The sequence below is a fragment of the Bos mutus genome, chromosome 3 (genome assembly GCF_027580195.1).
Source record: "Bos mutus isolate GX-2022 chromosome 3, NWIPB_WYAK_1.1, whole genome shotgun sequence".
NCBI lineage: Eukaryota > Metazoa > Chordata > Mammalia > Artiodactyla > Bovidae > Bos > Bos mutus.
In genome coordinates, this window is record NC_091619.1 from 6,284,038 (window position 1) to 6,308,429 (window position 24,392).

Below are 24,392 nucleotides of genomic sequence, written 5' to 3' on the forward strand. Positions count from 1 at the left end.
CTGGATCCACCGGGGCTGGACCCCGGCAAGTTCTTCTGCCCCAGTCCCTCAGGGATGAGGATGCGGTGAGGGAAGGCAACGGTGGACACATCAGGGACTCCCCTCTTGAGGGCAGTGGTTCCTTGCTGTGCTGGCTGTTGTTGGTGAAGTGGGGTTTTTGACCTCTGTTTAGACTGGACCCAGGCTTCCATTGCCCCAGTGCTTTTGGTGCTGAGGCAAAACACTCTCATATATGATTCCCTGGGCTTTGCCTTCAGGGCTGTCTCACCTTCAGAGGAGCTAGTCTCTCCAGTGTTACTGGTAGCAACTTACCCTGTTGTACCCGACACTGAGGATTGTGGGAACCTTCAGAGTCCCTTCCCATCAGCTATCTTCAGAACCTTGGGACCCTGGATAAGAGGCTGAGACACCACGTCTGAGAGTTCCTGGATGCCTCAGCTCCCAGGCGAACAGTGAATTCCCTGTCCACTGGATGGATTCAGGTAACGATGTGAAAGCCCACTTTATAAACATTTTTAGACGTCCTTGGGCTTCCTAGGTGGTGACAGTGGCAAACAGCCTGGGTGTCAACGCAGGAGACGTAAGACTCAGGTTCGACCCCTGGGTTGGGAAGATCCCCTGGAGGAGGGCGTGGCAACCCACTCCAGTATTCTCGTCCGGATAATCCCATGGACAGAAAAGCCTGGCAGGCTGTAGTCCTTGGGGTCACAAAGAGTTGGACACAATTGAAGCGACTTAGCAGCAATAGATAGACTTCCTCATGAGGCAGTAAATGGAGAAGACATTATCTCTCCTCAATACATCTCTGAATAAATGAATGTATGTTAAAAAAAATGTCATGTTCCCTTAAAATGGAAGCATGAATTTTCTTTTTACCATTTCTTTCTAATTTTTATCGTTAAACATTGTAATTTATAGGTTTGAGACGTATTTTGTAGCTGAAAATGAGGGCATAAGCCTTTGGGCGTTGTGTTTGTGCCCGCTTCTCTTTGAGAGAGAAGGACAGTACAGGAGAGCAGTATTCTGGTCTTTATTCCTCATTCACATTCTGGTATAGAGATAGTCATTTTAGTTATTGTGAGCCTCAGTTTTTCTGTCTGTAAAATGGGAGAAATTATCTCATTGACTTCCTACCTGAGAGGGTTTTACAAAGATTTAATGCAATGGTATATAGGTTGGTGTCTTTGAACGCCCGCTCATTTGGATTGTGACAATCCCCAAAGTATCTCTAGGCATTTTCAGATGTCTTTTGGGAGCACACCTATCACTAGGTGAGACCACTGGAATGAATGATTGAATGACTTTAAGCTGATTGGGTGAGAGCCATCCTGGGTCTCAGAGTGGTTTGAAAAGATTAAGGATTTACGCTATTCTGTAGAATTTAATGGGTCAGACAACAACGTCCTCTGCAGCTGCTTTCCCTGTGGTTGTGTTGAGTTTTATCAATAAAAGTATTGTATCCTTCATACTGAAGAAGGAAAATACATTAGGCTGGTAAAATGATAAGAATAAAATCAATGTATGTAGAAGATTTGATGGCGCTAGTGGTAGAGTCCGCCTGCAATACAGGAGACACAGAAGATGTGGATTTGATCCCTAGGTTGGGAAAATCCCTTGGAAAAGGAAATGGCGACCCACTCCCGTATTCTTGCCTGGGAAATCCCTGCAAGGAGGAGCCTGCAGGCCATGGGGTCACAAAGAGCTGGATACGACTGAAGCAACTGAGCAGAAGATTTGTAAATGCACAATTTTGTTGCAACTCATGAAATCTAAATTGAAATAGAATGTAAAAAATTTGGAGGTAGAGCTACCAGCAAATCTAGGTCCATCGGATATATAAAGATATACAAGCAGGGTAACAAGGAGGAACATGCAAAATGCTTATTTCTCAAGTTCATGAGACTGAGGTTTACTTGGAACAGGGATAGTTAATCAAGTGGAGGAGAGGGCTGGGCTCTGGCTAAGTCCTTGCTGCCTTGGTAATAGCTCTGTACTGAAGTTATGGTCAGCACAGAGAAAAGAGCCTTTCAGAAGTGGGATAAATCATTTTGAGAACTCCACCCCTGCGGAGGGTGCTTGTAATGGAGATAGACAAGGAGAAAGAGCACAATAAAGGGCTTGGAAGTTTGCACAGGAGGTTCTCCACATCTGGTGTTCCTAACCCTGTCAGCCCGGTCATGGCCAGTGTAAATAAATCAGGTATTCGTCAGTCACTTCTATTGCTCCTGTCCTGCCTCCTCCCATTGTTTTGGAAGAAAATGTTAGAGGGGGCACATTTCTTATAAATTGTTAATTATTTTTTTTATTAGGATCCAAAAAGGTTGATAAGAGCAGGTTGAAACTGGGAATGAGAAAACCAAAATGGAACTATTTGGAAATAAAAGAAGTAAGGAAAGGGCTTCAAAAAATAACATAGAACTGTATGGGAGAGAAAGTTTATTTATAGACTGTATTATGTACATATTTTCAACTGACCTCCTAGCCTTACCTTTACATGTAAAACTGAAACAAACAGAAGAGCCACACCATTTTGCCAGCAGGTGGCACCGTAAGAACCTCCTGTAAGATTTAGGAGAATGGCATTGAAACAGGTATAATATCATATGTGAAACGAATCACCAGTCCAGGTTCGATGCATGATACAGGATGCTTGGGACTGGTGCACTGGGATGACCCAGAGGGATGGTATGGGGAGGGCAGTGGGAGGGGGTTCAGGGTGGGGAACACGTGTACACCTGTAGCAGATTCATGTTGATGTATGGCAAAAGCAATACAATATTGTAAAGTAATTAGCCTCCAATTAAAATAAATACATTTATAATTTAAAAAAAGAAAAGGGTGGCAAATGTAAGCAGGTCCCTTAATATTTTACCTTTCAGGAAAAGTCTAGGGATCAATGTAGATTCATATTCTTGGTAACGTTAGCAATATGCGTATATTGCTTTAAATGGCTTCAGAAGATTCATCTCTCCGTTTTTCATCCTAGCATTGCTCATTTAGTGAAACATTATACTCCCATAAAAGGCAAAAAAGACTAAGGTTTAAAATAAAATCTATATCTATGTATTTGTATTGTTTGCTTCAGTTGCTAAAGTAATTATGACACATGATACTATGGGGATAGAGTGGACGATTAAAGATGAAGTAACTTAGATGGTCACCCTGTTCTCACATCCCTTTTCTGCCCTGGACTGTGAGGATTCCTTGTGCCCGAAGATCTCCGCAATGCTGAGCAATCTCTCAGACTCAGGGGGGATCCGGTGCCGGAGGTAATGAGCTTTTCTGGCCTTTTCAAACAACTCCAAGTAGGTTGACGTTTGGGGCTTATCTTTGAAGTCTCCTCCACCTTCCACGGGATCCAGGGGCGTTTGTTTTGCAGGGGTGTGGTCTGGCCTTGTGCTGGCATCATCTGATCTGGTCTCATCACTGTGCCCTGGTTCACTGTCAGCAGCTGGGCCGGAACCGGGGCCCCCGTCTACAGTGTGGGTGGAGACGTCTTGATTGTGACAGAGAAGAGAGATGCTCTCGTTGGAGCCTTTTCCTTTTGGTGGGTTTATGGACTCTTTCCCTTGGGCTTGCAGCTTCTCTTCTATGAAGTGGGAAGTTCTGTTATTTTGAGATAGTGCCTGCTGTTTGCTTTTCATGGGGTCCTTGGGACCAATGTGATGGAAAGGAGGCATCTGGGACTTGGTTTTGGATCTTCGTTGGGTCGTATTTGTTGTCAGTGCGCTGGGAAAGGAGATAAGAAAAAAGTTCTCTCAAAACTGATGAAGAGCTAATATTTAGCATTTTCAAATTTTTAGACCCTGACTCCTTTTTGTGTGATATTAACTGAGGTAATAACGTGGGTGAACAGAGGATGAAGGGTGAGAATGGATGGCAACAATGTGGGGAAATGATTTTTCTTTTTCTTGTAAACTTTTTATATTGGAGATTGGAGTATAGCCCTTTAACAGTGTTGTGATGGCTTCAGGTGTGCAGCAAAGCCACACAGCCATACATACACATGTGTCCATGCTACCCCAGACTCCACTCCCTTCCAGCCTGCCACATAACACTGAGCAGAGTTCCCTGTGCTATACAGGAGTTCTTTGTTGGTTATCTATTTTAAATGCAGCATTTTCCTTAAGAAGGAAAGGGCAGCACTTTCTCAGGGGGAGGATGATTTAAAGAGGTCAGTTGAAAGAAGGACTCAATGGCATATGCATTAGTTTAATAAGCATCGTCTTACCTAGCTTTGTTAGCCTGCAGAGCTCTGTGCTTCTGCCCTCCCTGTGATGAAAGCGTGAGAACATCTTCTGGTCTCTTCTGACTTCTATTCCCAAAGTAAGAGCAGAGCTTTTTCTTGATGATATCTGCTTTGAGTTAATTAATAGGTGCTATGAGTTGAAATGTGGGTTTCCCATGTGGTGTTAGTGGTAAAGAACTTGCCTGCCAATGCAGGAGACGTAAGAGACACAGATTTGATCCCTGGGTCAGGAAGATCTCCTGGAGAAGGGCATGGCAACCCACTCCAGTATTCCTGCCTGGAGAACCCCATGGACGGAGGAGCCTGGCCAGCTACAGTCCATAGGGTCGCAAACAGTCGGGCATGGCTGAAGTGACTTGGCACACACATACACAGGTTGAACTGTATCCTCCCCAAATGTCACGTGTAGAAGTCCTAATCTTCAGCACTTCAGAATGTAACCTTATTTGGAGACAGGGCCTTTACAGAGATAATTAAGATAAGGCCATACGGGTGAGCTGTTGACCAGTATGACTGGTGTCATTATAATACGGAGAAATTAGGAAATAGACACAGGTTGAGGGAAGGTGAAGCGGAGAGACATGGCGAGAAGGTGACCACATACAAACCAAAGAGAGAGGCCTGGAACAGAGCCTTCTTTTCCAGCCTCAGAAGGCACCACTCTGTCAGTACCTTAGTTTTGGACTGTAGACCTCCAGAACTCTGAGAACACAGGTCTGTTGTTTAAGCCACCTAGTTAATGGCAACTTGGTAGGGTAGCCCTAAAAAACTAACACAGTAAGAGAAGAAGGAAAAGAATGCCTAGACCTGGTTCTCTGGGCAAAGAAACCATATATGAATACCACTGAATCACATTACCCAACAGGCTGATCTAGCATGAGGAATGGAAACAGGCAAACCTAAGGCAGTTCTCCAGTGTTTACCTAGAATATGTTATAGAGGATTTAGAAACACTGAGGTCAGAGGTTTAAACTGGCTGGGACCATGGAGGTTTTGTCTGAATGTTTGACTTGGCAAGCATGATGTTCTCAAATCAAAATGACTGGGTGTGAGCCGTACACAAAGCTGGGGTCCTGCTGTTACATCCGCCTCGACTGTGTGACCTCCTACCCACCTGAGCCAAGAGTTGCAACTGCTGGCCGTGAGTAAGTGGGTTATTCTCTCTTTGAGTTAGTGTTTCAGAATCTTGTAGTCATAGCTGCTGTAGAGGACCTGGTTTGTTTTCAAGACATCTCATGAGCTGGTCACTTGGAGTTGAAAGTCTTGCACTCATTTGCTCTAAGGAAAGTGAGTTCCCTAAACCAACACTGGCGTTGGTAGGCACCAGGCAAAGGAAATGTGACCAGATAAAGGGCCTCTAAATTATATTAAACTCCTAATATTCTTTCATCTGATAACTTCTTGGTGAGGTAGTCAAGGCAAGAGGGGTCCTTTTGGGGTCCCTCTTCTTCTGTTGTCTTGAGTGTGTGTGTCTGTGTGTGTGTCCCCATCTAGTTATCCAATTTAACAGGAATGTTTGGGTGCCTACTTTTTGCCAGAGAGTATATTCTTGACTCTGGTTTTCTTTATGCTGGACATGTAATTAATCATAAAGCTCTGACAATTCTGCATTCTAAATATCTCAAAATGCCGGCCCCCTTAAGATGCTATCTCACTTTCCAAATATCTTAATATACTCACTTTTTTTCCTACGTGACGAATGCCTAGTTTAGGCTTTTAAACCCTGGTCTGAATTCTGGAATCCTTCTATCTGGTCTACCTTAAAGTTTGCTGCCAGAGTGATCCTTACCTCATTTGGACATGTAATCTCCCCATTTCCAAACCCCATAGGGTGAAATCTAAACTCTTCTGTAAGATCTGTAGAGCTATTCATGATTGGAGACCCTGCCTGCTCTGCTTTGCCTCTAAATATCACACCTGTCCCTTCTGGTCACCCCTTACACCCCTCCAGTACTGAGCGACTTGTAGCATGTCATCCTCATGTATGCACATTCGTACATACTGTTCTTACCGTGTGTAGAAACATTCCATGTCTTCTCATGACAAACTGCCCACCACCCCTCCTCCACTCATCTTCATCCTCTTACTCCTCCGAGATTCTGTTCATACCCTGCGTCTTTTGGGACATCTTGCCTGAGCCCCTTTAATAGACATGGGAACCTTCCCATGCTTCTCTTCTACTTTGTAAACAAATTTAGCAATTAGTATTTCCTGATATAATTTTTTGTGAGCATAGTTACCTTCTAGTCCACATGTGAGCATCTTGAGGGCACAGACCATGCTTTTCATATTTGCATTCTTGCCTCTATTGGGGTTGCTGTAACAATGTTTTATAAAGTTTGGCCCATGAATCACCTGTTCCTGAGTAATCTGCCTTAGTGTCAACTCAGTTAAAAATGTGGACTTTGAGCCTGATTCCTAACCTACTGATGCAAATCTCTCTAGATGAGGACTGGGAATATGTATTTGAAGCAATCCACCAACTAGCATATAGTTGAAACTCAGTAACAAGGTCATTTGGAGAAGGCAATGGCACCCCACTCCAGTACTCTTGCCTGGAAAATCCCATGGACGGAGGAGCCTGGTAGGCTGCAGTCCATGGGGTCGCTAAGGGTCGGACACGACTGAGCGACTTCAGTTTCACTTTTCACTTTCATGTATTGGAGAAGGAAATGGCAACCCACTCCAGTGTTCTTGCCTGGAGAATCCCAGGGACGGGGAAGCCTGGTGGGCTGCCATCTATGGGGTCGCACAGAGTTGGACACGACTGAAGTGACTTAGCAGCAGCAGCAGCAACATCAAGGTCATTAAATGAATCATGGGAATTTATTGTCTAATACAGTGCCTGATAAATACTGAGACTTAATTCATATTGCTTTCTTCCTTCTTCTCTAGTCTTATGTTCAAGGAATCTGAGGCACAGAGAGGATGTGACTTTCTAAAGTACACAGAGACAGAGACCCCTGAATCAAAGCTTTCTGCCTTCTGCCCAGACTCTTTTCACACCCCCTGTCTATCAGGCAAACTCTCTAGTCACCAAAGACAGCCACCTCTCTCAAACATGATCTTTGGAACACCACTTTGAGAATAAGTATCTGGTCTTCAATAACTTTTTTGAGAAATGAAGTGCGATTCGACCAAATGGTTTCTGAGATTCCTTTCCATCCTGTGAGCTCTCATCCTTAGTTTGGTTTAACCATTTATTACAGACAGGGAGGTTTAAACCAGAGGAGTTCAGTCACTTGCTCAGTTACTCCTCTTTAAAACCCAAAGCTGGAGGTTAGAAATAAATCATAGGCTAGACCTCTGGATATTACTCTTGGCCCTTGTGTCCATATATCAGCTATGGAGATCTAAATGATTTTACATTGAATTGTGATACCTGACTTTCTTCTAGAACATGCTATATCGTTTTCAGGGCTCCTGCCCCTGCCTTAAGTAAGAAGGGATTATAGTGTGAAGAGCTGAGATAGATCCATTCTATGCTGTATATTAAAATATGATTATTTTATTATGGGAAAAATAAAAACAGTTTCTATAAATTGTATAACTATGGCAACTTTCAAGAAAACCGTGGAAGAGTTTTAATCCTGTAACAATCTTTTACTGATTGACTGATAACAGCAAACAGTTACATGGCACTTATTTTGTATTTAGGTACTGTTTCAAATGCTCACTGTATCCTCAAATGACTCCATGAGGTAAGAAACATCAATTACATTTTATGTTGGAGAAAACTGAGGCAGAGGCAGGTCCAGTAAGCTGCTCAAGGTCTCACTGCTGGTAAGTGATAGAGTCAGGATTTCAACCCTGACAGTGTGGGTCCAAAGTCTGTATTCTCAGCCACCACAGTTTAATGGACAAAGATACAATCACTGAGCAGCCAGTTTTATTTCCTTATTTTTTTACTGAATGGTGTAGACAGCTTTGGAAGGTCTGAGATTCTGGATATCATTGTGTAGCCCTTCCCTCTGTGAAGATCAATAGCGTACTAACCAGAAATTGGTGTTTGAAGTTAGTAGCATTAATTTTGTTATAATTACTAAACTGTATAGTCTATGTTCATTGGATAGTCTTCTAAGTAACGTGTACATTTGGAAAGGATTATTCATTGGCAACAGAAGGTTTTATGGGAGGGAATTATTATAAAGAATGTGAACTTGCAGCTTCTGGGTAAAGACACCTTTTTGGGGAAATGACAGAAATACTTGCTCTTTGGCTTAAGAAGACAATGAAATCATAGTACCAATACACAGCAATTGCTTTTGCAAAATTTTCTTATCTAAGCAAAATCTGCAAGCTCTCGTGTCAATACACTTTGGAATACAAGAAGGATAAGTTGAGAAATTCACTTTCTGCAGAAGGGAAGATCTGACTCTCAGTCTGGTGTGTTGGAAATAGCCAAGTGCTCTGTGCTCAGCCATAGCAGAGGTCAGCCACTGTTAAACATGCTCTCTGGTTACTAATCCCGGGGAATTTTTTTGTTTTTACTTCCTTTTCATAAGATGACTTGCACATTAATAGTTACTCAGAGAGTGTTTGCTGACCAGGCATAAAAAAGAAATGAAACCAAATCAACCCAGATATAAGAAAGTAGAACACTAAAGCTTTAAGTAGAGAGAGCTCATTTGAAAAACTGGGAGCCTGAGAAGTGTTAGCTGAGGAAGGTTTGCATGCGCACTGCTCCAGGGAGCTGTATCATTGAGGGAGAGAAAGGTGGGAAGCCTAAAATCCAAGTTGAGATCAAAAGTCCTCTTACTGAGTGTCCAGTCTCTGAAAGGGCCCTCATCACCAAGTAGGGGGTATTACTCTCGCCTCAGCCAAGCGATGGCTAGCTGTCCTGCTCTGCCTCTCCCCATCCTGGAAGCCTTACCTTGCTGCAGCCTCTGCAGTTCTTTCTGGAGCTGTCTCTGCTCCCTGGTCAGTGACTTCACGTGGTACAGGCATATATCCTCTAGTCTCTGCAGTCTTTGGCTGAGTCTGGCTTCAGCCTGCTTTGCACTTTTCCTCTCCAGATCGAAGTGCTTATGCAGTGGTCCCCTGACCATATGCCTCTCCATTCTCTTCATGATCTAGAGGCAATAAAACAAGATTCTCTCAGGTGCTGTGTCAGACCTGATAAAGCAGAATGGGGACCCTGACCCTGGCTTTTATCGGAAATCAGTGTTTGAATCCTGAGTATTTCTGAATACATAGCTGCCCAGTCAGATTAAGTTACACTGTTAGAAAACTTTTCCCTGTCAACTAAAAAATTATTCACAGCCTTAAAGTTGAGAGTTATATTTTATTCAGTGGGAATTTTTAGAACTTCAAGCCTGGGAGGCAGCCTTTCAAGTAACCCTGAGAAAGCTGCTTCGAAGAGGAGGTGCTATATAACTATATATATATCCTAATATATCGCTAAGGTACACAGGAGTCTGCAACAAAGGGCAGGTAGTGGGAACAAAAGATGACTGTTAATAAAAGAAAACCAGATATCTCAAGCTAAAGAATTTAGCTCTTTTCTTGGTATGGGAAGATTCAAGAGCCTGGACTCACTGAAATCATTCCTTTACTCTGCACCTCAGCTATCTGGGGCTAGTATCCTGTGTTTTCATGTTCTGAGTTTCCCCAGGGCTCACTGTGTGGAGTGACTGCAATCTGATAGCTGCTAGATAGCAGATATTTTTTCCTTCCTGAGTTCCCTCAGGGCTAACCAGCTCACTAGTGGCGCTGACTGCAATTTCTGATAACTGTGGCAATCTTTGTTTACTGATATAGCAGATAATATTTTATTTATCAGACCTACAATAATGTGATTTTCTAGTGTGACATGGAAGTATCTAGGGCAAAGTCATTTCTCTGAGCCTCAGTCTCCTTGTCAATAAAAGAGTGATAGATAGGCTCTGTATACAACCCCCAATCAGTTTGCTATAAAGATCAAGTGAAAAGTACATGAATAAATTTTAGGGCAAAAATTAAACACCTTACAGATATAAGCCATTATTCACCCTATGAGATAAGTTCCTTCTACTGTTCTTTAAAGACTCCCCAGAAGCCTTCTCAGGGCCCTGGGGAGGATCTGGGGACTTAGGACAGAGCCATTCTGGAGCCCCTTCAATTCATTAATTTATGTACATGAGGGTCCATGTGGCCTGTAATCCTACCATGTGCCAAGTGCTATGCTGAGGGCCGAGGGTAGTGGTGAATGAGACACAGTTCCTGCTTTCAAAGAACTTTCAGATTTACAACTCTGGAGTCTAATGTTGTTGTATAGCCGGTAAATCATGTTCAACTCTGTGACACCATGGACTGTAACTTGCTAGGCTCGTCTGTCCATGGGATTCTCCAGGCAAGAATACTGGAGTGGGTTGCCGTTTCCTTATTTCAGGGGATCTTCCTGACTCAGGGATCAAACCTACATCTCTTGTGTCTCCTGCATTGGCAGGCAGATTCTTTATCACTGAGTCATTTGGAGTCAAATGGTACATGCCAAATGTAAACAATCACTATTTCAAAAAGTGGGGAAAGTGGGACCTGTTGGTTACAAAACAGTACGAGCATCCAACAAGTAGTCTGTGTAGCTGAAAGGAGCTCATCTTCCTCCTCGGACTGTGCTGTGCTAAGAGGCAGGGACACATCTTTCCTCCTCTTTGCTTCCTTCTCAATATGCATCTCAGACTAGATGCACAATATGTGCCCAGGATACAAATAGATTACTCTTAATAAAGCTTTGTTGATAATAACAGAGGAAAAATCTTAGCATTACAAGGGAGGATAAGGTCAGGACACAGGAGAGAAATTTTTAAGACAGCTAGCTTTTAGTCTAAAATGTAGACTAAACTTTTATTAAAGAACATAGTGAGTAGCACTTACCTACAAATCCAGGGTTCTCACTGTGAGAATGCTGCCTGCTTCTTTTGCTATGCCCGGCTGAACTTTGAAAATGAGCTTGTTTTTCTTCAATAAATTTAGGAGCTTGGTGTTAGGGAGGTGGGGAGGTTAGAGGGAACTTTGGAGAGGGCTGTGGGGAGAATGCTGAACACACTTGAAAGCACTCTTCCATGCCACCTCCCTCATCAGGAATGCTAAGTTCCTGAATGTGGGCACCGATCCCAGAGCTTGAAATAGCTCCGTGAGCTAAGGAAGCCTGCCAGCCTCCAGCCCTCCCCTTGACGGGCCCACAGTGCTCCTTCTCGGCTGTATCCATGGGAGCCAAGAATGGAACCAAGGAGTGTCTTACTGTGTTCTCAGAATCTCTCTCTCTCTCTCCCCACCCCCTTCCACTCTTTTCCTTCTTCTTTGGCCATATTATTCCCCACCTCCCTCACAGTGTCCAGTCCTTACTTCTTGGAAACAAGATCAGGTTCCAAAAGAAGGCACTCTGTTTTTTTTTTTTTTTGTCAGATTGTACACATTTTGTGCAGGAGACTAATTTGTTTATTTTGTATTATCACATTCTGTACTGACTTTCTCCAGCCTTCTAACCATGAGTGTTCTTCAGTGCTTATTTAAGGTTTTCAGAGTTGTCACAACAGACAAGCAAACTGAAACTTAAATCAACTTTTGTTATCATAGATTGGACTCTGTGATAGAAGGCAAGCTGAACTATTGATTGTGGAACAAGATATTAAATGGGATTCTCACTGTTGCCTTAAGGCTTCGTCTGAAAACGAGAGGCATTAATGTGCCACAGTCTAAAGAGAACTGCCAACACTGGGACCTATTAATTCCCCCAGAGCTTACTGAGAGGCAGCTAAACAGACCCTATTTCCCACAGTCATCACCTAGCAAACAAGCTGTTATAAGGAGATTACTGGCAAAATGGAGAGGAAATCTATTATTCTCTCTGTAGGAGGTAATGCCTTTCCCATTTCTTCCCATGAGGTAATTCTCTCACCTCCAGAATTTAAATGAATGGAATGGGGTTCCAGAAAATGTCATGCCTACACTTCATGGCAAATAGATGGGGAAACAGTGGAAATAGTGACAGATTTTATTTTGGGGGGCTTCAAAATCACTGCAGGTGGTAACTGCAGCCATGAAGTTAAAAGACGCTTGCTCCTTGGAAGAAAAGTTATGACCTACCTAGACAGCTTATTAAAAAGCAGAGACATTACTTTGCCAACAAAAGTCTGTCTAATCAAAGCTATGGTTTTTCCAGTAGTAATGTATGGATGTGAGAGTTGAACTATAAAGAAAGCTGAATGCCAAAGAATTGATGCTTTTGAACTGTGGTGTTGGAGAAGACTCTTGAGAGTCCCTTGGACTGCAAGGAGATCCAACCAGTCCATCCTAAAGGAAATCAGTCCTGAATACTCATTGGAAGGACTGATGCTGAAGCTGAAACTCCAATACTTTGGCCCCCTGAAGTGAAGAACTGACTCAGTTGAAAAGACCCTGATGCTGGGAAATATTGAAGGCAGGAGGAGAAGGGGACAACAGAGGATGAGATGGCTGGATGGCATCATTGACTCAATGGACATGAATTTGAGTAAACTCCAGGATTTGGTGATGGACAGGGAGGCCTGACGTGCTGCAGACCATGGGGTTGCAAAAAGTTGGATATGTCTGAGTGACTGAACTGAACTGAACACAAGAAGAGACAGACACCTCCTTCCCCAGCTGGAGACTTGGTGAATTGCAGAACCACAGATCAGCCCCCACCCCAACCATCTGTTGCCACCAAAGCTGATAGTGAGGGATTCTTAGAAAACCTTGGTTACTTCATGTCATCTTGAGAGAAAGAGCTGAGAAGGGAAGGCATGCAGAAATAATTCAAGAACGAACATTAGTGTGTGAGCCTGCGAAAGGAATGGTAGCCAAACCCATCTTAGTTCCTGTTGGCCCTTAGTGTGTCAAAGAGGACACTAGCATTTCCTTGCTTCATGTGAAGGAGCACAGAGGTTATGTAGGGAGCAGAAACCATGGCATTGCCCTTGGAAGACTCTAGGTCAGATAAGGTAGTTCTTTACTCAGAGCAGGCATAGAACCACAGGCAGGGCAAGGGAGAGTAGTGACAGAAGGAATCCATTTAAAGGTGATTTTTCACTCATAAAAATATCAATAAATATGGATGTCACGGTCATCAGTGACAGCAGCTCTCCAGTGTGGGCTAGTGAGCTCTTCGGGCTCTTGGAAAGGAGAAAAATAGCTGCAATCTCACAACCATCAGACTGCAGCCAGTCCCTACAGTGAGCCCCAAGGGAGCTCAGGATGTGAAAGAACACAGGACCCTGACCCAGGAGCACTGAGAAGGAATGATTTCAGTGAGCCCAGACTCTTGCATCTTCCAATACATAGGAAAGTGCTAAATTCCTTAACTTGGGATATCTGGTTTTCTTTCATTAACAATAATCTTTTGATGTTCAGATCACCTGCCCTTTGTTAAAAAACATCTCTGTAACCTTGTTCTTCCCCTTGCCTCCTCAGAGCAGATCTCTCAGGCTCACTTGAGATGCTGTCTCCTGGGTTTGAAGTCCTAAAAATTCTCATTGAATAAAACATAACTGTCAACTTTTAGGTTGTGAATATTTTTTAAGTTGACAAAAGCAACGTATCTTAAGAGCAGAGCACAGCAGGAGCACATGGATTATGACTGATCGAGGAAAGACCGGTAATACCTCAGCACTGCAAAAGTATTAGCTATACAAAAACTATATTGTTCCCCTTCTCCAAGTCCCTTGGAGTCCACTGAGCAAAGGCTTTAAACTTTATTTGAGATTGGAACTTCAAAGTGGACTGGAATGTTTTTTTACAGCCAACGTGGCCAGAAAAGTGTAGAATCTGTCTCTGATATCATTAAGGGACAAGAACAAATGAAAAAGATAATGATTTGAATTATAAAGCTCTAATTCCTATATCATGGACCTGCTGTCATCACTAGGGAAAAGAAGTTTAAATTGCCCATTAAAATGAATTTTACAGAATGGATGTTATTTATTCACATTCATATACTTTTCTGTCCCTGTATTATATGGAAGTAGCATTCTTTTGTAGTCAAATACATCTGAGATCAAATAATCATTCTGTCATTTAATAAGTTATATGACTTTTTTTCATTAATGCTGCCATATCCCCTAGTCTCCTTATCTATGAAAAGGGTTAATAATATCTTCATCATAGGGATTCTGGTAGAATTTAATGAAAGAATGAATGCAAAGTGTTTGGTACATAGTAGATGTTCAGTAAGCATTAGTCCAAGTTTCTAGCAAAGATGGAGTAACAGGGAGTGGATTCACTCTTCCATATGAAACAATTTGAAAAATCAGACAAAATTTATGAAATAATGTGGTCTATTTTTTTTTTTTATTCTTCCAATTTTATTTTATTTTTAAACTTTACATAATTGTATTAGTTTTGCCAAATATCAAAATGAATCCGCCACAGGTATACATGTGTTCCCCATCCCGAACCCTCCTCCCTCCTCCCTCCCCATACCATCCCTCTGGGCCGTCCCAGTGCACCAGCCCCAAGCATCCAGCATCATGCATCGAACCTGGACTGGCAACTCGTTTCCTACATGATATTTTACATGTTTCATTGCCATTCTCCCAAATCTTCCCACCCTCTCCCTCTCCCACAGAGTCCATAAGACTGTTCTATACATCAGTGTCTCTTTTGCTGTCACCGGGTTATTGTTACCATCTTTCTAAATTCCATATATGTGCGTTAGTATACTGTATTTATGTTTTTCCTTCTGGCTTACTTCACTCTGTATAATAGGCTCCAGTTTCATCCACCTCATTAGAACTGATTCAAATGTATTCTTTTTAATGGCTGAGTAATACTCCATTGTGTATATGTACCACAGCTTTCTTATCCATTCATCTACTGATGGACATCTAGGTTGCTTCCATGTCTTGGCTATTATAAACAGTGCTGCGATGAACATTGGGGTACACGTGTCTCTTTCCTTCTGGTTTCCTCAGTGTGTATGCCCAGCAGTGGGGTTGCTGGATCATAAGGCAGTTCTATTTCCAGTTTTTAAGGAATCTCACACTGTTCTCCATAGTGGCTGTACTAGTTTGCATTCCCACCAACAGTGTAAGAGAGTTCCCTTTTCTCCACACCCTCTCCAGCATTTATTATTTGTAGACTTTTGGATCGCAGCCATTCTGACTGGTGTGAAATGGTACCTCATAGTGGTTTTGATTTGCATTTCTCTGATAATGAGTGATGTTGAGCATCTTTTCATGTGTTTGTTAGCCATCTGTATGTCTTTTTGGAGAAATGTCTATTTAGTTCTTTGGCCCATTTTTTGATTGGGTTGTTTATTTTTCTGGAGTTGAGCTGTAGGAGTTGCTTGTATATTTTTGAGATTAGTTGTTTGTCGGTTGCTTCATTTGCTATTATTTTCTCCCATTCTGAAGGCTGTCTTTTCACCTTGCTAATAGTTTCCTTTGATGTGCAGAAGCTTTTAAGGTTAATTAGGTCCCATTTGTTTATTTTGCTTTTATTTCCAATATTCTGGGAGGTGGGTCATAGAGGATCCTGCTGTGATGTATGTCGGAGAGTGTTTTGCCTATGTTCTCCTCTAGGAGTTTTATAGTTTCTGGTCTTATGTTTAGATCTTTAATCCATTTTGAGTTTATTTTTGTGTATGGTGTTAGAAAGTGGTCCAGTTTCATTCTTTTACAAGTGGTTGACCAGATTTCCCAGCACCACTTGTTAAAGAGATTGTCTTTAATCCATTGTATATTCTTGCCTCCTTTGTCGAAGATAAGGTGTCCATATGTCGTGGATTTATCTCTGGGCTTTCTATTTTATTCCATTGATCAATAATTCTGTCTTTGTGCCAGTACCATACTGTCTTGATAACTGTGGCTTTGTAGTAGAGCCTGAAGTCAGGTAGGTTGATTCCTCCAGTTCCATTCTTCTTTCTCAAGATCGCTTTGGCTATTCGAGGTTTTTGTATTTCCATACAAATTGTGAAATTATTTGTTCTAGCTCTGTGAAGAATACTGTTGGTAGCTTGATAGGGATTGCGTTGAATCTATAAATTGCTTTGGGTAGTATACTCATTTTCACTATATTGATTCTTCCAATCCATGAACATGGTATATTTCTCCATCTATTAGTGTCCTCTTTGATTTCTTTCACCAGTGTTTTATAGTTTTTTCTATATATAGGTCTTTAGTTTCTTTAGGTAGATATATTCCTAAGTATTTTATTCTTTCCGTTGCAATGGTGAATGGAATTGTTTCCTTAATTTCTCTTTCTGTTTTCTCATTATTAGTGTATAGGAATGCCAGGGATTTCTGTGTGTTGATTTTATATCCTGCAACTTTACTGTAGTCATTGATTATTTCTAGTAATTTTCTGGTGGACTCTTTAGGGTTTTCTATGTAGAGGATCATGTCATCTGCAAATAGTGAGAGTTTTACTTCTTCTTTTCCAATTTGGATTCCTTTTATTTCTTTTTCTGCTCTGATTGCTGTGGCCAAAACTTCCAAAACTATGTTGAATAGTAATGGTGAAAGTGGGCACCCTTGTCTTGTTCCTGACTTTAGAGGAAATGCTTTCAATTTTTTCACCATTGAGGATAATGTTTGCAGTGGGTTTGTCATATATAGCTTTTATTATGTTGAGGTATGTTCCTTCTATTCCTGCTTTCTGGAGAGTTTTTATCATAAATGGATGTTGAATTTTGTCAAAGGCTTTCTCTGCATCTATTGAGATAATCATATGGTTTTATTTTTCAATTTGTTAATGTGGTGTATTACATTGATTGATTTGCGGATATTGAAGAATCCTTGCATCCCTGGGATAAAGCCCACTTGATCATGGTGTATGATCTTTTTAATGTGTTGTTGGATTCTGATTGCTAGAATTTTGTTAAGGATTTTTGCATCTATGTTCATCAGTGATATTGGCCTGTAGTTTTCTTTTTTTGTGGGATCTTTGTCAGGTTTTGGTATTAGGGTGATGGTGGCCTCATAGAATGAGTTTGGAAGTTTACCTTCCTCTGCAATTTTCTGGAAGAGTTTGAGCAGGATAGGTGTTAGCTCTTCTCTAAATTTTTGGTAGAATTCAGCTGTGAAGCCGTCTGGACCGGGGCTTTTGTTTGCTGGAAGATTTTTGATTACAGTTTCAATTTCCATGCTTGTGATGGGTCTGTTAAGATTTTCTATTTCTTCCTGGTCCAGTTTTGGAAAGTTGTACTTTTCTAAGAATTTGTCCATTTCTTCCACGTTGTCCATTTTATTGGCATATAATTGTTGATAGTAGTCTCTTATGATCCTTTGTATTTCTGTGTTGTCTGTTGTGATCTCTCCATTTTCGTTTCTAATTTTGTTGATTTGATTTTTCTCCCTTTGTTTCTTGATGAGTCTGGCTAATGGTTTGTCAATTTTATTTATCCTTTCAAAGAACCAGCTTTTGGTTTTGTTGATTTTTGCTATGGTCTCTTTTGTTTCTTTTGCATTTATTTCTGCTCTAATTTTTAAGATTTCTTTCCTTCTACTAACCCTGGGGTTCTTCATTTCTTCCTTTTCTAGTTTGCTTTAGGTGTAGAGTTAGGTTATTTATTTGACTTTTTCTTGTTTCTTGAGGTGTGCCTGTATTGCTATGAACTTTCCCCTTAGGACTGCTTTTACCGTGTCCCACAGGTTTTGGGTTGTTGTGTTTTCATTTTCATTCGTTTCTATGCAAATTTTGATTTCTTTTTGATTTCTTCTGTGATTTGTTGGTTATTCAGCAGCGTGTTGTTCAGCCTCCATATGTTGGAATTTTTAATAGTTTTTCTCCTGTAATTGAGATCTAATCTTACTGCATTGTGGTCAGAAAAGATGCTTGGAATGATTTCTATTTTTTGAATTTACCAAGGCTAGCTTTATGGCCCAGGATGTGATCTATCCTGGAGAAGGTTCCATGTGCGCTTGAGAAAAGGTGAAATTCATTGTTTTGGGATGAAATGACCTATAGATATCAATTAGGTCTAACTGGTCTATTGTATCGTTTAAAGTTTGTGTTTCCTTGTTAATTTTCTGTTTAGTTGATCTATCCATAGGTGTAAGTGGGGTATTAAAGTCTCCCACTATTATTGTGTTATTGTTAATTTCTCCTTTCATACTTGTTAGCATTTGTCTTACGTACTGTGGTGCTCCGTGTTGGGTGCATATATATTTATAATTGTTATATCTTCTTCTTGGATTGATCCTTTGATCATTATGTAGTGACCTTCTTTGTCTCTTTTCACAGCCTTTGTTTTAAAGTCTACTTTATCTGATATGAGTATTGCTACTCCTGCTTTCTTTTGGTCCCTATTTGCATGGAAAATCTTTTTCCAGCCCTTCACTTTCAGTCTGTATGTGTCCCCTGTTTTGAGGTGGGTCTCTTGTAGACAACATATGTAGGGGTCTTGTTTTTGTATCCATTCAGCCAGTCTTTGTCTTTTGGTTGGGGCATTCAACCCATTTAATTTAAGGTAATTACTGATAAGTATGTTCCGTTGCCATTTACTTTATTGTTTTGGGTTGAGTTTATACACCGTTTTTGTGTTTCCTGTCTAGAGAATATCCTTTAGTATTTGTTGGAGAGCTGGTTTGGTGGTGCAGAATTCTCTCAGCTTTTGCTTGTCTGAAAAGCTTTTGATTTCTCCTTCATACTTGAATGAGATCCTTGCTGGGTACAATAATCTGGGCTGTAGGTTATTTTCTTTCATCATTTTAAGTATGTCTTGCCATTCCCTCCTGGCTTGAAGAGTTTCTATTGAAAGATCAGCTGTTATCCTTATGGGAATTCCTTGTGTGTTATTTGTTGTTTTTCCCTTGCTGCTTTTAATATTTGTTCTTTGTGTTTGATCTTTGTTAATTTGATTAATATGTGTCTTGGGGTGTTTCTCCTTGGGTTTATCCTGTTTGGTACTCTCTGGGTTTCTTGGACTTGGGTGATTATTTCCTTCCCCATTTTAGGAAGTTTTCCACTATTATCTCCTCAAGTATTTTCTCATGGTCTTTCTTTTTGTCTTCTTCTTCTGGAACCCCTATGATTGAATGTTGTAGCGTTTAATATTGTCCTGGAGGTCTCTGAGATTGTCCTCATTTCTTTTAATTCGTTTTCTTTTATCCTCTCTGATTCATTTATTTCTACCATTCTATCTTCTAATTCACTAATCCTGTCTTCTGCCTCTGTTATTCTACTATTTGTTGCCTCCAGAGTGTTTTTAATTTCACTTATTGCATTATTCATTATATATTGACTCTTTTTATTTCTTCTAGGTCCTTGTTAAACCTTTCTTGCATCTTCTCAATCCTTGTCTCCAGGCTATTTATCTGTGATTCCATTTTAGTTTCAAGATTTTGGATCAATTTCACTATCATTATTCGAATTCTTTATCAGGTAGATTCCCTATCTCTTCCTCTTTTGTTTGGTTTGGTGGGCATTTATCCTGTTCCTTTATCTGCTGAGTATTCCTCTGTCTCTTCATCTTGTTTAAATTGCTGAGTTTGGGGTGTCCTTTCTGTATTCTGGCAGTTTGTGGAGTTCTCTTTATTATGGTGTTTCCTCACTGTGTGTGGGTTTGTACAGGTGGCTTGTCAAGGTTTCCTGGTTAGGGAAGCTTGTGTCGGTGTTCTGGTGGGTGGAGCTGTATTTCTTCTCTCTGGAGTGCAATGAAGTGTCCAGTAATGAGTTATGAGATGTCTATCGTTTTGGGGTGACTTTGGGCAGCCTGTATCTTGAAGCTCAGGGCTGTGTTCCTTTGTTGCTGGAGAATTTGCTTGGTATGTCTTGCCCTGAACTTATTGGCCCTTGTGTGGTGCTTGGTTTCAGTGTCGGTATGGAGGCATTTGATGAGCTCCTGTCAGTGAATGTTCCTTGGAGTCAGGAGTTCCCTGGAGTCAGGGTTTGGACTTAAGTCTCCTGCTTCCGATTATCGGTCTTATTTTTACAGTAGTTTCAAAACTTCTCCTTCTATACAGCACCATTGATAAAACATCTACATTAAAGATGATAAGTTTCTCTACAGTGAGGGTCACTCAGAGAGGTTCACAGGGTTGCATGGAGAAGAGAAGAGGGAGGAGGGAGTTAGAGGTGACCCAAATGAGATGAGGTGAATCAATAGTGGAGAGAGTGGGCTAGCCAGTAGTCACTTCTTTATGTGCACTCCACAACTGGACCACTCAGAGATGTTCACGGGGTTATACAGAGAAGAGAAGAAGGAGGAAGGTAACAGAGGTGGCCAGAAGGATAAAGGGGGAATAAAAAAGGAGGGAGACAGATCCAGCCAGTAATCAGTTCCTAAGTGTTCTCCACCATCTGGAACACACAGAAATTCACAGAGTTGGGTAGAGTAGAGAGGGGTTAGGGAGGAGACACAGGCGACCTGGTGGAGAAAAAGGAGGGTCCAAAGGGAGAGAGCAGTCAAGCCAGTAATCTCACTCCCTAGTGAAAAATGGGTCCTGAAGATTGGGTCCTTAAAGGTACAAAATTGGTAACAAATACATAAAAGCAAAAATCAAAAATCTAGAGTAGAGTTTGGAATTTCAAAAATACGATGTTAAAGAAAAGAAGAAGGAAAAGAAAGAGAGAAAGAATGAACAAACAAAAAAACAAACAAGGTCATGAAAATTATAAAGAAAGTACTGGTACAAAATTGATAACTAATACCAGAAAGCGAAAATTAAAAATCTAGAGTAGAGTTTGGAATTTCAAAATACAATGTTAAAGAAAAGAAGAAGGAAAAGAAAGAGAGAAAAACGAACAAACAAAAACAAACAGGGTCATGAAAATTATAAAGAAAGTACAGGTACAAAATTGATAACTAATACCAGAAAGCAAAAATTAAAAATCTAGAGTAGAGTTTGGAATTTCAAAAATACAATGTTAAAAAAAAAAAAAAAAAAAAAAAAAAAAAGAAAAAAATAAAGAGAGAAAACAAACAAACAAATACGAACAATGTCACAAAATTATAAAGAAAATACAGGTACAAAATTGATATCAAATACCAAAAAGCATAAATTAAAAATCTAGAGTAAAGTTTGGAATTTCAGATATACAATGTTATATAAAAGAAGAAGAGAAAGAAACAGAGAAGAAGAAAAAAAAAAAAAAAAGTCACAGAAATTATATAAAAAAACTATAGGTACAAAATTGATAACATATACCAAAAAGCGAAAATTAAAAATCTAGAATAGAGTTTGGAATTTCAAAATACAATGTTAAAGAAAAGAAAAAAAAAAAACAAAAACAAAAACAAACAAACAAAAAAAACAAGGTCAAAAAATTATAAAATATATATATGTGAAGTTTGCTGAAGAAGAAAAAAATAGGTCTTTTTTTTTTTTTTTTTTTTGCAAAGTAATAGGTTATAAAAGTGAAAATTAAAGGAACAATAGAGGACTTAAAATTTTTTTTTTTTTTTTTTTTAAAAAAAAAAAAAAGAAAGAAAGAATGATCGTAAAAATAATAAAAATATATCTAGGACTTTTTGGTTTTTTTTTTGTGGGTGTTGTGGGTTCAGTTCATTTTTGGCTAGTTCCTTGGTCAGATTTATATTTCTCAAGATCTATAGGCCCCTTCCTATGTAGTCCGTAGTAACCACAGGGTTTTGATCTATTGCCTGTAGCTTCCAAGGCGTTTCCCTCTGTTATATCTTCTTCTGTTTGCTAGTCTCTTCAGTATCTGGTTTCCGCCCTGACTCAAAGGGCACGGTGGAGGACACTTTTTTTTTTTTTTTTTTTAGGCTTACTTGTTCAGTCGCGCTGTGGGGATGGAGGGAGGGATGCTGCAAACAAATAACACTGGCGTGGGCTTGCAGTGCCTCAGCCACCCTGGGTCTGCCCCCGCTCACGGCGCGTGTAGCCTCCCTGTCCACACTGCTCGGACTCTAGGTTGTTCTGCCGGGAACAATCCGAGGCTGGCCCTGGGCTGCATGCACCTCCCAGGTCCAAGCCGCTCAGGTTCAGGCACTCGGGTAGTCCTCAGAGGCGCAGACTCAGTTGGGCCTGCGTTTTGTGCTCTTCCCAGGTCCGAGCGCCAATTTGCTCTTCCCAGGCGAGCGCCAATGCTGCGACTTATCGCCTCCCCGCCACTCGGTTATCTGGATGTAAAACCGGCGCACCTTCTCAGGCAGATGTTGACCGTCCAGACCCCCAAGAAGTTTTAGTTAGCAAAGAAGCCTGCTTACAGTTTTATAGATAATGTCTCTCTGGGGCTGCGATTGCCCCCTTCCGGCTCTGGCTGCCTGTCACCGGAGGGGGAAGGTCTGCAGCCGGCTATCTCTGTTCAGTCCTTTGTTCCGTGTGCGGGCCTGGCGGTCTTAGGTTAGGGCTGGCTTTTCGCGTGGTAGGTATCCCACAGTCTGGTTTGCTAGCCCAAATTATTTCGCTCAGATAGCGCTCAGGGTATTCAGGCCAGATTCTTACTCTCAGCGATGCAGCCCACGCCGCGCCTCCCTGCCCAGCCCCGGTTTGCTAATGGCGGATGCAGGCGTCTGCGCTGCTTCTCTGCTGGGGGAGTTACCGTAGGGCTCGCAATCTGCGAGTTTTAAATTGTTTATTTATTTTTTCTCCCTGTTATGTTGCCCTCTGTGCTTCCAAAGCTTGGCACAGATTCGGCAGTGAGAAGGTTTCCTGATGTTTGGAAACTTCTCTCTTTTTAAGATTCCCTTCCCGGGACGGAACTCCGTCCCTCCCTCTTTTGTCTCTTTTTTTTTTTGTTTGTTTTTAATATTTTTTCCTACCTCCTTTCGAAGAGTTGGGTTGCTTTTCTGGGTGCCTGATGTCCTCTGCCGGCATTCAGAAGTTGTTTTGTGGAATTTACTCAACGTTTAAATGCTCTTTTGATGAATTTGTGGGGGAGAAAGTGTTCTCCCCGTCCTACTCCTCCGCCATCTTGGCTCCTCCTCCCAATGTGGTCTATTTTTAACACAGGATGTGAAGCAGTGGAATGATGCTCCCTGAGAAAGTAGAAAGAAACCAAGGGACCTTTATTATTGCCCCAGCTTACTGCTTAGAAAGAATTTCCAGATCACATCATGGAGAGGGGACAGCCAAGCAATGGATTTCCTAAGAAGACCAGAAATGGAAGTCCAGAAAGACCAAGGCAGCTAGGAGCAGGGGAGAGTACCAGATCAAAGAAGCACAATGGAATCAAAGTAGAAGAAACATGAATAAAACTACCCCAAGGCATATAAAATCAAATTTCTAGAAAAGTAATAAAGAAATATGTTTAGAAACAACAAGAGAGAAAAAAGGCACATTATACAAGAACACAGGTAAGAATTATAGCAGACTTTCTGTCAGAAACAATTCAAGCCAGAAGCTAGTGGAACAAGATTTTTAAAGCTCTTGGGTGGGGGGAACCTTAGAATTCTGTACTCTACAAAAATATCTTTAATATCAATGGCAGATTGAAGAATTTTTCAGTCATATAAAAGCATCAATAATTCTTAATCAACAAATGTACAGTCCAAGAAATGTTAAAGCAGTCCTTGAACAGAAAGAGAATTACACTAGATGGAAATTCAAATCTACACAAAGGGATGAAGAGTCCAGGAAAGGCAAATCACTTGGGTAAATATAAAGATGGTTTCTCTTATCACTTAAGTCTCTGTAAAATACAGTTGATGGCTTCAGTCCAGTTCAGTCACTCAGTCCTGTCCAATTTTTTGCGACCCCATGAACCACAGCACGCCAGGCCTCCCTGTCCATCACCAAATCCTGGAGTTTATCCAAACTCATGTCCATTGAGTTGGTGATGCCATCCAGCCATCTCATCCTTTGTTGTGCCCTTCTCCTTCTGCCCTCAATCTTTCCCAGCATCAGGGTCTTTTCAAATGAGTCAGCTCTTCACATCAGGTGGCCAAAGTATTGGAGTTTCAGCTTCAGCATCAGTCCTTCCAATGAACACCCAGGACTGATCTCTTTTAGGATGGACTGGTTGGATCTCCTTACAGTCCAAGGGACTCTCAAGAGTCTTCTCCAACACCACAGTTCAAAAGCATCAATTCTTTGGCACTCAGCTTTCTTTATAGTTCAAATCTCACATCCATACATAACTACTGGCAAAATCATAGCCTTGACTAGACGGATCTTTGTTGACAAAGTAATATCTCTGCTTTTCAATATGCTGTCTAGGTTGATCCTACAGGTTTCTCAAGAGGCAGGTCAGATGGTCTGGTATTTCTATCTCTTTCAGAATTTTCCATAGTTTATTGTGA

The 24,392-nt window shown here is 41.1% G+C and overlaps 1 protein-coding gene across 2 annotated transcripts; it reads right to left on the reverse strand.

Annotated features, from left to right (window-relative positions):
• Positions 1-2,322: 2,322 nt before the first annotated feature.
• On the reverse strand, positions 2,323-11,299 carry CCDC190 (coiled-coil domain containing 190). Of its 2 annotated transcripts, none has more exons than XM_014476589.2 (4): positions 11,105-11,299; positions 9,123-9,321; positions 4,232-4,358; positions 2,323-3,729 (listed from the first exon to the last, which is right to left on the reverse strand). In XM_014476589.2, the coding sequence occupies exons 2-4, from the start codon at positions 9,316-9,318 to the stop codon at positions 3,150-3,152; spliced, it is 903 nt and encodes a 300-aa protein (XP_014332075.2). In that variant the 5' UTR covers positions 9,319-9,321; positions 11,105-11,299; the 3' UTR covers positions 2,323-3,149. The 2 variants fall into 2 exon arrangements, with proteins under 2 accessions (XP_014332075.2, XP_005890552.3); XM_005890490.3 differs by having other exon boundaries at positions 2,327-3,729; positions 4,232-4,355; positions 11,105-11,297.
• Between the last annotated feature and the right edge of the window lie 13,093 nt (positions 11,300-24,392).

Excerpts from the sequence above, each read along its gene's own strand:
- CCDC190 (XM_014476589.2), bottom strand. The coding sequence starts at position 9,318 with ATGAAGAGAATGGAGAGGCATATGGTCAGGGGACCACTGCATAAGCAC. Across the intron at positions 4,359-9,122 it reads ACTGCAGAGGCTGCAGCAAG|CAGATATCATCAAGAAAAAG; the intron begins GTAAGGCTTCCA and ends ATTAACTCAAAG. Across the intron at positions 3,730-4,231 it reads CTGCAGGCTAACAAAGCTAG|CGCACTGACAACAAATACGA; the intron begins GTAAGACGATGC and ends CTCCTTTCCCAG.